The sequence below is a fragment of the Apteryx rowi genome, unplaced genomic scaffold, assembly GCF_003343035.1.
Source record: "Apteryx rowi isolate R43461 unplaced genomic scaffold, aptRow1 scaffold_20, whole genome shotgun sequence".
Classification (NCBI taxonomy): domain Eukaryota; kingdom Metazoa; phylum Chordata; class Aves; order Apterygiformes; family Apterygidae; genus Apteryx; species Apteryx rowi.
The window spans coordinates 1,064,718-1,080,197 of record NW_020448308.1 but is presented as its reverse complement, the minus strand read 5'-3'; the positions used below and the strand labels follow the sequence as shown (position 1 = coordinate 1,080,197).

At 42.1% G+C, this 15,480-nt stretch overlaps 1 protein-coding gene across 1 annotated transcript in view; it reads left to right on the top strand.

Annotated features, from left to right (window-relative positions):
* CUX1 (cut like homeobox 1) overlaps positions 1 to 15,480 on the top strand; it is a gene marked incomplete at its 5' end in the record, with an annotated part of 245,024 nt that overhangs the window by 142,561 nt on the left and 86,983 nt on the right. Inside the window, 2 exons of the mRNA XM_026063632.1 lie at positions 317 to 393; positions 1,204 to 1,270. Of these exons, the coding sequence (XP_025919417.1) occupies positions 317 to 393; positions 1,204 to 1,270 (144 nt within the window). The remainder of the gene's footprint in view (positions 1 to 316; positions 394 to 1,203; positions 1,271 to 15,480) is intronic.

Sequence of the window (15,480 nt, the reverse complement as noted above, 5' to 3'; positions counted from 1 at the left end):
AAATTATGCTCAAGAAAACCTTGCACTAAAGTTGTCATTTATATAGCAGTCAACTCTTGTATAATGTTCACAGCTTACGTTATGAGGTGGCTACACTGTTAAAATTTTAATAAGTGGGACTGCAAAGTATGAACAGTATTGCAATGTGGCATGATTTATGGGTCCCACTGAAGCACCTTGTAGTCTGTGTGGTGTTGTCAGTTGTCTGATTACAGTTGAGACAGTTAATCACTCTGTCTCCCAAATTTGAAAAATACAGATAAGTTGTTTAACATGATTATGAGCTCTGTTCTCACCTCTTCTTTCCCCTTTCTAGAAAATTGCAGGAGACACAGATGTCAACAGCCTCAAAGCTGGAAGAAGCCGAGCACAAAGTTCAAGCTTTGCAAACAGGTTTGGCATCGCTATTCTGACCTATACCAATGATCAGGCTGGAGGTGAGAGGACAGAGATCATTAAACAAATCAGGACTGTGTGTGAACCAGCTCGTGCAAGCGCAGAGAGATCCAACAGAGCTTGAAAGCGCTTTGGGAATCAGAGCTGCTTTTGGGCTTTGCACCTTAAGTGAACTCTTGTGCTGCAGCCAGTCTGTTGGTAAATGCAGTGGACGAGGCCAGACACGAAGCACATTCGTCATTAGGACATCGCTGCAATTAAAACAGGCCACGGAGCTTGTGATCCGTGTTGTGTTTTGCTCTGGTTTCACACATTTCTGAACTATGATATATACAGTGATCTGGGTTCAATATGAACCTAATTTCTACTAGTATGTTTTGCCTGTTCCTAGGAATTGCTTGCCATTAGTTTTCTGTTCATCTTTGCACACTTATGTATTCCAGGTCTGGACACATTTGTTTTTGTTTATTCTGAGAACACAAGAAATTTTAGTCCCTGAATTACTGCAATAATTATTTCAGTTGAATGAACAGTTTAGCCAAGTTAATAGGAAATGGATAGCATCTAGCTTTGTTAAGCAGAATGGAAACTGGGAATTTTTGCGATGTAAAAGAAATATCATAAAAAATTATGAAAAATCAAATGATATGTTTTTTTCTAAGTCATAATTGTCTAGGTAGAGAGGTAGAGCAAAGATTTTGCATCGGGAGTGTACAGCTTTGTTTATGGCTGAATAAAAAGAATGGAGTAGTCTTTGCTTTTCACAACTGTTACAGTGCTGTAATGATTCATGTTTATGCCTTTTAGCCTTGGAAAAAACCAGAACAGAACTATTTGATCTGAAAACAAAATACGATGAAGAAACTACTGCAAAGTAAGATTTCACTATTTTTTTTCCTATGTCTTCCCTCAAGATATCACCCCTTAATATTGCATCTGTCTGTTGGAGACAGATGAGATGGAAGAGGTTCAGGAGTCCAAATTTGTTGGAAGCCGTTGGCATAATTTTGTCTCCAGTGGAGAGATTATTAGTTTTCATAATTTCTACCACCCAACAAGACACTTTTCCTGGTCCACATGCTGCTGCATTCTTGATTGCATCCTCAGGTGATACATCTAATATGCTAGACATCTCTTATATTTTATTTAGAATTAGGGTAATTTCAGAAATAAGTTAAAGAAGATTTAGTTAAGTAAAGGATTTTTATTGCATAGCTAGGTTCTTTGGTTCCTTCTGGTTTTGGGGTAGCAGTCATCACTTTGGCAAATTCACCCCAAGTTACATAGAGTGGCATTTTCTGCAGATTTTCCCTATTTTAGAATAGAACATGCTGGTACTCTCAAAAATATATGTCCTTGTCATTACTGTTTTCAATTATCCCATGGTTTTATTAACAATCAGGGCTGGAAACAAGAGAGACAGACTTCTGCTGTTTTTCTTTGAGCTCTTCATACTTAGGGAAAGTTAGTAAAGAGAAGAAATTCTCATGATCTGCAGTAATCCCACTATTAAGCCTGAAGAGTAGTTTCTTCTCCTGGAAACGGGATGGGAAAGGAAGAAGCTGTTTCAGATCAGTGTGTCCTGCCTGCTGTACGGGCACAGGCGAAACACCCGCATCGCTCTGAGAACCACTGCTGCACCACCTTCTCCAGGAAGCAGGTGATGGGGTCAACAGTGAGGAAAATCCTTGGTCCTGTCCTCACCTAACGTTCTGGTACATAAAATACGCTAGGAGAAGACTGTTTACGATCTCCTTGGTACGGCAAGAGAGGTACTATAATGTAGGTGTGCTAGGAGCAATGAGCTGGTCTTGGTTTTGTCTGTAGGTAAGTGCTTTCTGGTACGGCTCGTGGCCAAGTCCAGATAATGCAAGTTTTCAAGACCTGTCAAACTGGTAACAAGTTTTAATTTGCTCACGTGTGGCACTGCCTGCACTGAGGGTCCCGTTCCCACTGAGTGCTCCAGGAACTTGATGCTTGCAAAGCTCAGTCCATAGTGATTAAGAACGAGCATTTGGTGTTGAAACACCTCTTCCTCCATTAAAGGTAATCTCTTAGGTAAATTTTGGCTTTGCTCTGTAAATCCTGTTTGTTTCAAGTTCCATACGCGGCCCTCAAAAGTAGGGTTTTTTCCTCACTGATTTTGTCCTATTCCAAGGGACACGTACTAGTGATGAGTCTGACGGAGCTTTAAATTACTGCAGATTGGCTTTATTTCCTTGCCTGCCTGTAACTGAGGCTGGCAGCTCGGGTGCTGTTTTGTCATGCAGGAAGGCAGAGTTCAGGCTCCGTGGTCGGAGGCGCTGAACCTAGTGAGCCTCCCCCGCCCCCCTTTTAATATTTGATTTGCAGAGCGCTTGCTTCATTTCTTTTATACTGTTTCCTTAAGTACTCTAATTTATCTTATACTGGGCAAAAGATGTATTCTCAACTGTTTGTTAGCATTTCTGATGTATTTCATTCCTCCGGAAAAATCCACATGGAAATATCTTATGCTCTTGAACATGATTTTTGCCTAATATGCATAGAAATTACCTGAAACTAGTTAGTAGTGTGTGAAGTAACAAGTTGATTGGGTGCTGTAGCGGAAGGGCGATGAAGCCGGGGTCTGGCATACGGTGAGCCCAGAGCTGAATCCTGACGCAGGCATTAAGCGTGTACTTTATCTCCCAAACTAATGTACTGTGAAAGCAAACTTGTAGAACCTAATAACAGCACAAATATTTTATCATTGTTTTGGATTTTTATGGCAGGCGTAGTTCTTGCATAACAACAGTCATCTGTGGTGTTTGTAGCCCACATTTTGCAATGTGGAAATCCAGAAAAACATGAAAAGGGAACTGAATATAGACAGTGAATTTGAGTCATCTGTTTTAATTGTAAAAGCTGGGAGAAATGTTGAAAAAAAAAAAACCTAATAAAAATGGTGAAAGACAGTTTGATTCTTTTTTAAAAAGAAACTCTCTTTTGATCTAAGTCTGAAAAGCTACTTGTATTGCCAGTTTTAATTTTGTGTTTTAAGAACATGTGATTTTTATCTTAGGCCAGAATTGTTAGTTTTACAGACACTTATTTGATGCAGATGAATTGGAATGCCTTCAGGAAAAAAAAGATAAATGTCAATTATATATATTTTTTAAGCTCACGGTACTTTTCGGATTTTCAGTTTGGGAGTAGAGCTGCCCCTTAGCTGTTTGTAGCTTTGCAAACCTTTCCCATAGGGAGAGGAGGAAAGGGAGCCCGCAGGCGGGAGGCTGCTGCAGGGTCAGGGCGGAGGAGCCTGGGCTTCGTCCCGGCGGCCGCCGGTCGGGATCCCGGAGCGCAGGTCAGCGGGCCGGCTCGCTTGTTTATCTTTTGGCAGCGTTTTCGGCGTCGCCCGGTTCAAAGTGCTTTGCGCCAGGCGAGGTGCCGCGCTGCAGCCCGGACCCGCTGCGTGGCCCCGGCTAAGCGAGGCGTCCTCGAAAGCGGGCTGCGCTTCTGCCGTGCGAATCTCCGGGCAGATGAGCCGCTTTTGGCACGCGTTATGTCCAGATGCCCCGTGGGTTCGCTCGCTCGCTGGCTCGCGGGTACGGGGAGCGGGGCCGCGTCCTCTCCCGGCCCCCGCGCGCCGGGCACCGAAGGCGTTAATGGCAAAGCGAAGTTTATTATGTGCCGGCGGCGCGGTCTGTCAGCTGGGGTATCAGAGCTGCGCTTGACAAGATGGCAGCAGCAAAGTTTTCCATGTGTAGGCTTGAAGTAAAATGTAATTAGCCTTTATGTGCAGAACAAGGATCCATTGATGAATACAGCTGGTCTTTGTTTTCTTCTGTCACTGAGTGTGGGAGGTAAAAGTGTTCTTCTTCATGTTTATTAATACAAGATTCCTTAGACAAATGGCAAGCACAGTTTAATATTTGTTGGAACACAGAGGGGCTTGCCAAAACAGTTGTTGTGTAAGAGGATTTCAAGGTTTTCAGATTATAATCATCTCTGGGTTAAATAAATGAATGATTACTCTGCCTTTTTCAATTAAAGAGGCACATCCTCTCTGGAGGCCTGATGCCGATTCTGTTTGCTGTCCCACACGTTTCTGTCGGCGAGCCTGGCTTTAAGCAGCGCTAATGAGTTTGATCTGCAGATCCTATCAGAGCTGGAGCTGAAAAGCAAACTCTGACCTGAGTTTCAGGAAAATTAAAGAACGCTCCCCCCCCCCCCGCCCCCGCCCCCAGTGTAGAAAAAGAAACATTCCTGTATGCGTTTCCTTCGGGTTTGGGGACAAACTGTTCTCCCTGCCGCATTTCCCTTCACTTCTGTTTTGCTGCAGAGCCCCAGCAAGTGTTTGAGCTTCCCAGCGGAGCTGTTAATGCTCCCGGCCCGAAAGCTTTGGATTCCAGTTTTAAATAAATTCCAGAGCCACCGCTTTGCTCCTGCCCCGTCCTCCCCCCCGAGATGAAATCTAATTGGAAAAGGCTCTTCGGTTGTAGCACATACAGTAGGCTTGTTACATTACTGCTAACATGTGGGCTGAGGCTCTGTGCCTTTGATGAAAGAAAATATCGAATTTCACTGAAATAGTACATTTTCCCCTGTAAATGTTAAATAGCCTTGCAAGGTTTTAGATACTCTACCTGGCTCTGCAATAAAAAGCCTTCAGAAACAGCACAAACCAAAAAATGCTCAGGTTCAGGTTGGCACTCGAACCAGCTGGGCTTCTGCTTTTATTACCTATGCGGTCGTCTTAAAGATGCACGTTTTTTGATCTTCTAAAGGAGGATATGCCTAGAAAATGCAGTGGAGAGGAGGAGATTTTGGTCTGGAGAGGAGGAGTAGTCCTAAACAAAATTACTTTCAGTAACTTGTAGAAGAAAAGATTGTCTTCTAATAATATGTGAAGCAGAGAATTTTTTTCCTTTTATAGATTAGTCTGAAATCTATAGATACATACAGATACATAGACTGAAAAAATAAATTTTTCTTTTTGAAATAGTTAGGGAGGACATACTGGTGTAGCATCATTAACACTGTACACTGCACAACATTGCAAATTACCCCACCATATAGGTGCAGCTGACAGTTTTTATTCCTGGATTACCTTTAAATGAAAACTAACTCTGGGAATGGACAGAGTACAGCTGATGAAAATGCAGTCCAGGAGCTGTAGTCCCTGATTTGAGAAAACCGAGAATTTTTCATTGTTTTGAGGGCCTGAATCCATAAACTTGGCTCACAGGATTTGAATATGAATATTTAATATTACTTCTCTTTCGATGATTATAGCCACGGTCAGTGAGGCTGAAGATACTGGGGCGGGTGTTGTGCATATATCTTTTACAAAGGCCGTCTCTGCCCTAAATAGCTTACAGTGTAATAGTGGGACAACGTGAAAAACGTTAATGAAACAAATAGGTAGAAGCTCAGGAGTGGGAGGGCAAAGTCATGCCTATTTACATCTGTATACCCTGCCTGAAAATAAATCCTCAAGCAATCTGCACAGAGTCAAGCTGGCTGACGGATGGGGACTGCGGAGGGGCAGGGAGCGAGCTCTGGTGCACCGCGGGCCGGAGGGCTGCCGCCGACAAGCAGACGTGGAGGCCAGCTTCTCCTCCGCGACCTGCAGGCGAGTGCAAGGGGCTTGAGTTTCAAATTGCGGGGCAGCGAAGAGCTTACATGGGTTGCATCCCTAGAAGCGCAGCAGGAGGAGATGCCTGTGGCTCGCAGCTGGTTTGAGTGCAGGGTGCTTTTGCTGCTCGTGGGGGCCGAGCAGCGGGTTCGAGACGGGGCCGCCTGCGTGAAACGCGCCTAGGGCTGAGCGTGGAGACGCAGGTTTTAGTCCTGAGAATTGCTGCTGCCTAAAGTTGCATGGTGGAATTGGAGTTAAAGTGTTTACGGGAAATTCTGTGACGTTGGTGCAAATCTCAGTTAACTCTGACTTCAGCGGAATAATTCCCAGCCTATGCTGCGAATTGAATTTGGCCTATGAATTATTTACTTTGATTTTCTTTTTTTGGGGAGGGGTAACAGATCTTTCTTGTTTAAGTATCAGCTTGTACCAATATATCACTTTTCAAATGTTTGTAGTTTTCCATTTTGATGGTGCTCAGGGTCAAACTGAATAAAAAATAGTCTTGTTCCCTCCAGCATTACATAATTACTGTGATAGATGTTCTCGAATGTTGCTTCCCCTGATTGAACATGAAATACTGTAGTTAGGATGGTTGTGTTGTATGTGACATGAAATAGTTCCTTTCTGCTGTGCCTTTAAGGTCTTAAAGTTTCCTATTTCCTGTTCTTTTGATGAGTCATTAACTTCTAATGCTTGTCTCTGCAATTATTGCTGTATTTAAAGTGATTTTCCTAAGAACAGGAGATAGAGAACTTCATAGACTGTTTCTTACAGCCTTTTCCCTTCTTAAATTTCCTAGTCTTACTGCCATCAGCGAAACCCCAGAGTAGTGATAATGGGGAGATGAGAGAACAGGGAAGATGTTACTGTAAAGATCATATTCCCTAAAGAGAACTAATTTAAAAAGGGAATAAGAAAAACTGAATTGTCTTGAAACTTACGGAAAACTCTAGATATGTTTTAGGATTTGAGATATTTGTTCAAGGTTTTGACTGTGCCTTATGCAAAACTGAACAGGCTTTAAGTCTCTGTTTAACATTAATATTTTGCTTAAAAAACTAGCTATGGAGGTGAATGGAAATACTTTGGAGATTCAGTTCTGGTGTTTCTGCAGTTGATCTAAAGCTCTCATGTGAAATTGAGCTTGAAAGCCCTCGTGTAAACCAGCTTTTTTTCGAAAATTTCTGGTTCTGCCTACGTTCAAACCAGAAAAATTGCAGGATGGTTTGCTGGGGGGAGTGAATTGCAGTGTTATCATTAAATATTTACTCACCTTTGCAAAGTACTAAGAGCTTGTTTTGAAATGCTTTCATTAGCCTTTACTTACAGATAGGGAAACTGAGGCACGAGGAATAAGTACCATGCTCGAGGCCAACAAGTCTGGTCTTGGCTGGAGTCTAGAAATATGCAGACATGAGAAACATAAACCACAAACTGGCAAAAAAAAAAGTGATTTTGTAAGGGTGCATTTTTGGGAACTCTAAATAAATGGAGCATTTTGAGTTGGTATGAGTTACTGTTGTAGCGGGCTGTGTTGACTCTTTTGTTAGACTTGTAACCCTGGCAGTTAATGTAACATTTTGGTAGCACAGAAGTGCCCTAGATCCCTTTTTCTTTAAAACCTTCACTGAGACCGTTCTGTTCTTTTTTTTCTATGATAGCCTAAAACCTAGTGTTATTTAACAGCCCAAAGTACAAAAAAATAGCCTTGGGATATTCTAGCATATTCTAGTCATCAGCCTGTTGCATTATCCTTAACCAGGGTTGAAATGAGATCCTTAGATGGAAATCTTTATATAAATACGAAGTATTCCATTCAAGGGTGTTATGCTCTTATACTAGCTGTGCCACTGGTCATCCCAACTAAGGCTACTGCCATGGCACCTTGCTAGGCATGAAATCCCATGGCAGAAGCTACCGTTTCCACCTCCTCGATTCGTGAGTCTTTATAAAATCACAGGAGGCAGAAGTGGCCGTGTGCTTCTGTCTGTTCTCGCTTGCTCTCGCTGGAGCCAGACGTCTTTGGGCTATTGCAGGCTGTATTAGTCCGCTGAACAGAAGAGACAAGGAGTGTGCTCCCACGGTCTCAGCCTGCTAGCACAAATTGGCTTTCCTTGCGAGTCTGGCAAGAGGGAAATCCAATATTTTTGAGACATCTTTCCATGATAGCTTACTTTATCTATAGCAACTGCGCTCTGTAAGCTGCCTTGAAGGGCTTCTGTGAGGAAGAAGAGGGCCAAGTTCCCTGAGGAAGAGGAGGAGCAGGGAAGCAGCACCGTTCTCTTGTAGGTACATCTCTCTGAACATGGCCAGAGTCCTTAGGCCTTAATGTCCTTCTCAGCTGACCTTGGTTTTTCATACAGTCCGTTCCATGTACGTGTACAAGAAGTGATGATAGTCTTGGTTGGCTTGGGTCCAAAGTAGCAAAGCAACAGATGTATTTTGGTATGGTACCACTTTTTTGCAAAGTCTCATCCTTGAGAGCAAGAAGAGCCTGTGATACCTGCCACAACTCCTCTAGCACAGCCATAGCACAGTTGAATCATCAGAAGCAAATGGTTGCTCTATTTTAAGTCGAGACCTGTCCTGTATGGTACGCAGGATTTCATATTTCACTCATAAAGCAAAGCTCTTCATCAGGTACTATGTTAAACTGGCAATTTCTGCAATAGTCTTCTCCACCTAGGCATGCATTTAAGACGTAGGCTATCTTTATTAGCATTTACTCTTCTCCAGCTGCTTTTCCCACTCCCACATGGTGATGGTGCAAGCAAACAAATGAGTCACATAGTGTATGTTGTGCTCCCTCATTTTATAGAAAAAGACGGCTGCCTGCAATGAGAATAAAAGTAAAGGAAACTTCTGTCAGGTCCCAAACACCAAAACTCTATAGTCTGAAAAAGTCTCTTTCTGCTCCTGGTATCTTTTTTCCCTTTGGAAAGCCATGTGCTTGCCATGAGAGTTGGAGAACTTACCCTCCCTGTCTTGCACTGTTTAATACAGACAGCTTTCAAATTCATCCAATGTTTTCGTATTGTTTTTATTTTTTGTTTGACTCTTCCAAGAATAGGAGCATGTTTATAGTCACTGTCAGTGGCACAATTGTCATTAAAGTTTCCATATGCTGTTTCCTCATTAGACAGATTTTTCAGTGTCTCATTAAATGTATTTATAAATGTGTCTGACTCCTTCGCTCCCTTAAAATTTTACTGTGATATCACAGCTATAAGCCACCTTGCTACAAAAATAGGGGCATTATCCTCTTCACATTTAGTTTAAAAATACAGATAGTTCTGTTTTGTTTTTACTGTATTATCCATTAGTACTGTTGACATCCCGAGCTTTGGATGCTCCAGGTTGCTCAATGTAAGGGCTGCAGAATGGGAATTCTCTAGCTGCTTAGATATACAGGTCACTTCTGCAGCTTTAGTTCAGGCTTTTAAACTTCTGACCATTATTTCTCCCACCCACCCACCCCACCCACTTTGCAAATACCCACCCACTTTGCAAAATTGCCTTCTGTTTTAACCTGTATCATCAGATGTTTGTGGCTGAAGCATAGGTGGGCAGAAGTGTCTGTGGTGGCATTGCATGCAGGAGTCACCATCAAAGCTTGCTTCTCTGTATCTGCCCAGTGTCCCTTTTGCAGGAAAAAAGGGGGATTTGGGTCTGGAGATGTTTGACAGTTTGGGCAGTGATTTGCCGCAGGATGGCTGCAGGAACTATTTCATGAAGTGGCCCGAGAATGGTGTCATTTCCAGTAAGAAGGCTTCCCTGAGAAGCAGTTGCAGAGCGGCGGGGGTCGGTGCGCGAGCTGGCCGTGCTTTGTGCGGCCGCCAGAGGAGCACGCCTTATCTGCTGCAGCAAGGCCTGGTCAGCAGGCAGACACCACCTAAGGGGACCTAGGAAAAAATTTCTCCTTTACATATCCTCTGATCCCAGTTAAAAGACAATAACACCATGTGGGATTGCAGTTTTGTGTGCCACAGAAAATACCTGGTATTATGAAACTGAATCTCAGTATCTTGATGAAATTTAAAAATATATATGTTTTAATGAATGTGGTTGTTTTAAAATAACGTCTTTGAATAAAGAACTGAGAATCGCAACGTAAGGAGCTAGGAACCAGGACTGCGAACTAATTCAGGGATTTGGAAGAGAAAGACATTGTCCAGATCATGGAACAAAAAGGGTAGCGAAGTATGGTGCAGATACCAAACCCAAGCAAAACAGTAGACAACACGCAGGCCTGTTAATAACTTCATTAGCATTCATGTAATGCTTTAAATAAACAAATGCATTTACAATCCTGCGAGTCTAATAATATTAATCCTTAGCATTTATTTAGTGTGTTTCTCCAGAGGCAGCTCGTTGCAAAGGCTAATTAACCACCTTGGGGCTGCGGCAGCTCTTCGCCCGTTCTAACAGTCGGAGAAACTGAGTCACGCAGAGGTTGGTCAGGGCCTCGGAGGGGAATCAGCGTGGCAGCAAGGATCCAAATGCAGAAATCGCATCCCTGGGCAGAAGGAAGGACTTCCCCTTGTTTTTCACGTGGCTGCAACTTCCTGATGCCCAGGGTTTACCTGGCTGTTTGACTTTCACTTGCCAGTTTTAAGTGCCTGTTAGTAACAAATTTTGAACAAAAAATAATTTGACCAAATCTTCCATAATGGCCTTTTTCACTGGTTTGTAATAAGTGATTTTTGGTGATTTCTGATCACCGACTCTACCAACCTCCCTTCGTTGCTTCCCTCAAAAACTAATGAGCTTTCAAGTGGTTAGCATATCTTTTCCTTTCTTCTCACTCCCTCTCCCCCAGTACAAGTTGTTTTTTCTTTTTTTTTTTAATTGTGAGTGTTTGTAGGCTATTCTGGACTTAATTTGTTTTGTCCTGGCTACTAGGCATAAATCTCTTCAGTTGCCTCCTGACTGCACTTGCTAGATGATAAACGTGTCCTCCTACACCTCATTCTGGATGATCTCCTGTGGTTGCAGCACTCATAACCGGCATTGCTGGCTTGAAGTCATTCTGGTTTCCCACTGTATTAACAAGCACAGACCTAATTTAGTTAGACACCTGTAACTATTTCCCTTCAGGTGCCAGTATGTTAGCAGCGATACAGAAGCGGGAGCCTTCAGAACAAAGCAATTTTTATTTGCTTTACAGAATAGAAAGCAGTATAACCCAGGCTAAAAACTTAAAAAAAAAAAAAAAAAAAAAAAAAAAGGCTTACAGATTCTTCAGCTTGCAAAAGCTATCAAGAAAAGTGTGTTTCTTAGAGCTTTGCTAATTCCTTCCTTCCACCTGTAGTGGTTTTCTGGGTTCAGTTTATTCAGAATGGACTGGTGTGTATATATAGCCAGGGCAACTTTTGGCCAGTTGCTTAAGTTTCCTTCTTTTTCCGTCCTTTGATTGAAAATTCAGTGCTGACAAAAGTGGATCTTTCTATTAGGGTGCTAGACAATGCTTGCTGGGGGGGGGATTCAGAAACAGGTAACTTTTTTTCCATGGTTTCCTCAAAAAATTCTGTTTACTGTTGTTTCATTTCCTGTGTATTTCCCCATTTACAGTATCTGGCTTATTAACTTGCCTGAATGCATCGGTTACATCGAACAGGTAACCTGAGGGGCATATATGCCTTTCATAAAAATACGGCACACATTTCCATCGTTCCGAACAACGGCATCCACCAGTTGGGTTGCCATAAATTTCTCTGAAACGCACGCAGCCTGAGCCAGTGGCGAGGACCCCATAACTTAACTGCCGAGTAACTAACCGTCTTAATAAATCGAATCCAACTCTTTGCTGGAGACACTTCAGGGAAAGTGGGAACACTTTCCGCAGCCTGTTATCCCACGTGGTCATGCTAATGTACAGGGTAAGTAGAGTTGTTCTGCAGCAAGACTCCTATGCCCGGCTCTGCACTTCGCCCTGTGTGTTTGGGAATCTCTGCCTTGCATAAAACAAATGGAAAGCACCGCCAAGCCGCCGGTTTTGCAGCCGGTGCCCAGCATCCTTGTTCAGGGCCATCATTAAAAGATTTCTTGAAACAGCCTTAAAAATGAAAAGTTTCCTTTCTGAGAGAGAGGGAGATAATTGAACTCATTGATTTGTTTCACGGTTTGTTTGCCCTTTCATTCCCTTCCTGAGGTGCTGTTTGCTGAGGAATGTCTCCAATTGCCAGAAAGACAGTGGGGTGTCTAATATTTCCCCGCCAGCTCTCTTTTCAGCCAGAGCAGAGTACTGTGGCAAGCCTACGATATGAATTTTTAATGCAGAACTTTATAACATAGCCCTTGCAGCACGGCTGCACTGCTCTCTCGAGCTTTCAGATTTAATGCTCTGATGAACAGAGCACAGACTTGGGGCATTCGACATCAGTCAGAATTAACCCCTACGTTACTGAGTGTGGAGCAGTTAATTTCCCTGTAGATTAATACAGGTGTGTGGGGAAAGCTTCCAAATAATGTTACATTGGAAAAGTATCAGAAAAACTTGGAATTTGACTCAATTTTTTTATCATCTGTGGTATGTATTCTTAGCCTTTTTGCTCTTTTTCTAATAATAGGAATTTTTAAGACTAGTTACTCTTCCTGGGCTCAGTGATAATAGTCGTTCTCTGTTGGGTAAAACAACATTGTCCTGTCTGGTGTCTGATCTCTGGTAATCACTTATGCTAGATGCCCAAAAAGGGGGAAGAAGTAAAATAACTTTGTATTGGATAATTGTAGATTAATTTGTCATAGAATTTTTTTTCCAGATCATATCATTTAGTCATTCCTGCCTTGAATCATGATGATTTATGTGAGAGGATTTTGTTCTGTTTGGAATATTATCTCAGCTACGTGTGGGCACTCTTATTCCATCATCTTCTTCTGGTCTTTACCCGGCGAGACATGTAGAGCCCAGCAGAGTAGACGAGTAGTCCTGCTTCTTCAGGGCGTTAGCATATGTTTGTCTGCATTGAATTTCCTCTCTCACCAGGCTGCCTATACACCTTGGCTGGTTTTGAGTGTATGGAGTTTTCAGTCTTCTGCAGTCTTGATAAACCTGAATAATTCTGCTTTATCTGCAGTTCGTGCCACTACGCTCTTCACTGGCTTTTCTGAATCATCCCTTTATGTACTAAACAAAACCAGTCCTGATGTACTGTCTGGAGAAACGTTGCTCTCCAAATTCTTCAAAGCCTGTTTGCACAATCTTTGGGTTTTGTCTTAGCCACTTGTTTTTGTAGTAGAGCGTGTCACACCCACGGCTGGCCTTGTCACGGATCTTGACAGGGTTTTGTCAAGAGAAAAATACGGCATTTGTAGGTTTAACTTTGATAATGGAAAAGGAGTCTGAGGTATTTAAGTTGTCATAGGGATGGTGTAAGCCGGAGAGAATTAGATGGGACACCGAACATGCAGAGGTGTTAATGGCATTCAGGACTTAGCAAAGAGTTTATACTCTAGTGATGTTAAGCCATTTGCCTTAAGCCCTTGTGAATGAGACGTGCAAGTTGTTCTTAACTGATGCCACAGAAGTACATTTACACTTTTTAATCATAGATCAACATCTCTGCTTTGGTGAGACATTTACACATTTACTTCAGATGAGGTCTCTTAAGCAGCTTGTCTTATTGATTATAGACCCAAGATTGTCGTCTTTACTTGCTCCACTGTTATTACTGACTCATGAGATTAAGGTTTTCAAGTCTAAATGTAGAGAAATCCCATCATTTCATTCAGTAGTTCTAGGCATTTATTAACTTTACTTCCATAAAAAAGCGGTGTATTTTGATATAAGGTTAAAGACTTTGTCTTATGGGAGGGACACTACTGTTTTTGTACTGGTAATTAGATCTACATCTTATTTTTTGTTTTGTCAAATACGCTACCTAAAGCAAGTCTGATGACTCAGTTTTGCCATATGTAAAAAGGGGCATGTGGGGTAATGCAAGACTTAATTTTTTTTAATGCGGGTAGTCTTTCAGTCCTTAGATAGAGAGGTGGAAGTGCTGTTCTGATGCGTGCATTGTAGCCTGTAAAAATAAATGCACATAAACAGAAGCACATAAAATGCATTTGCTGACCATTCATTTGAAGAGTGCTATCCATTAGGTCATTCTGTGATGAATGGAAATATTCTTCTTTCCTGGAGACCACAGCAAAGAAAAAAGATGAATACTTCATCTGTCATAATATTAATGCTATAATACCACTGACTACCCCATAGCATGGGCATTATAACTCACTGGAATGCACAATTTTAACCATTGCAGCATTTTCCATTGTTTTACCTGTTTGGTGCTCTAATGTGGGAGTCTTCTCCCTTTACTTAGCCAAAATGGAAATATTTGTTTAATGAGTCGTAGCAGATTTTTATATGCATAGTGGTTGAGTTGAGGAGCATGACTCATAGGAAGTAAAAAGATCAACAAATTCAGTGCGTTTAACTGTTTCTAGTTCCTTGCTACTGTTCTTCCCACGTAGGGGGGAAGGGAGTGACGGCCACAGAGGAGCAAGAGGCAGAGGCTCCCAGCCCGAATCCCGCAGATGCCTCCGGCCGATGCTCCCTGGCTTGCCCCGGGGGTCCAGGGATAAGCAGGCAGGGGTCTTCTGGAGTATCTCAGCTTAGGCACTTTCAGTGACACTTTCTGGGGGTTTGAAGTTTGCCTGGGTTGCAGGGATGATTTTTTTCCTATTCCTGACCCTAGATAAAACTTGATTTTTTTTTTTTTTTTTAATTGCAGTTGATCAGGGAAAAGTAGCTGCTGTAGTAAGTTACGCTTTTTAATTCTGGCTTTTTGAAATTGAGATTTCAGATTGATCAATTGAGATTTTTTTTGAGGATCTGAATCAGGAGGCTGTATCCGGACTTACTATGTTGAGAAAGTAAGGGTGTTGGCTGAAACTTGTAGCTTAAAGCCAGAATTAATATAAATTCTACTTTTAAAATCAAATGCAAGTAAATGACAAGAATGGCTTGTATTTTTACAGACGTCGAAATAAATCCCAGCTGAGTGCATGATAGTTGGTGTCTTTGAAGAACATAGTAAGAAAAAATTCATCAGTGATACATGGTAGCACTTTTAATAACTTTGCAGTGCTGGGTTGGTTTAGCTTTCGGGAGCCAATAGGGAAACGTGCATTAGTGTTGCAACTGGCCACCTGAATGTGACAACACACGACTCCTGCTACTTGAACGCTAACTGACAAGTCATTTGGTGTAGCCATTTGCCAGTTTAATGGCTTAAAGCAGCTTAGTTTTAATTAAACAGCAGCTTCCAGAGAAAATAACATTTTACTTAAAGCTGAGTTTTTTTAGTGTTTTTCTTAACTTGCTGAAGATAGCAAGAGTTTTTCTCTTTTAGCCTTCAGCTCGTGCATTGTCTGATATTTCATACGTAAAATTTAGTTGCAACAAAGTCCCTTTGGCATATGCATGACCCTTGATAGGACTCAGCTTTGCCTAGGTGGCAGCAATTGCTCCTTGGACA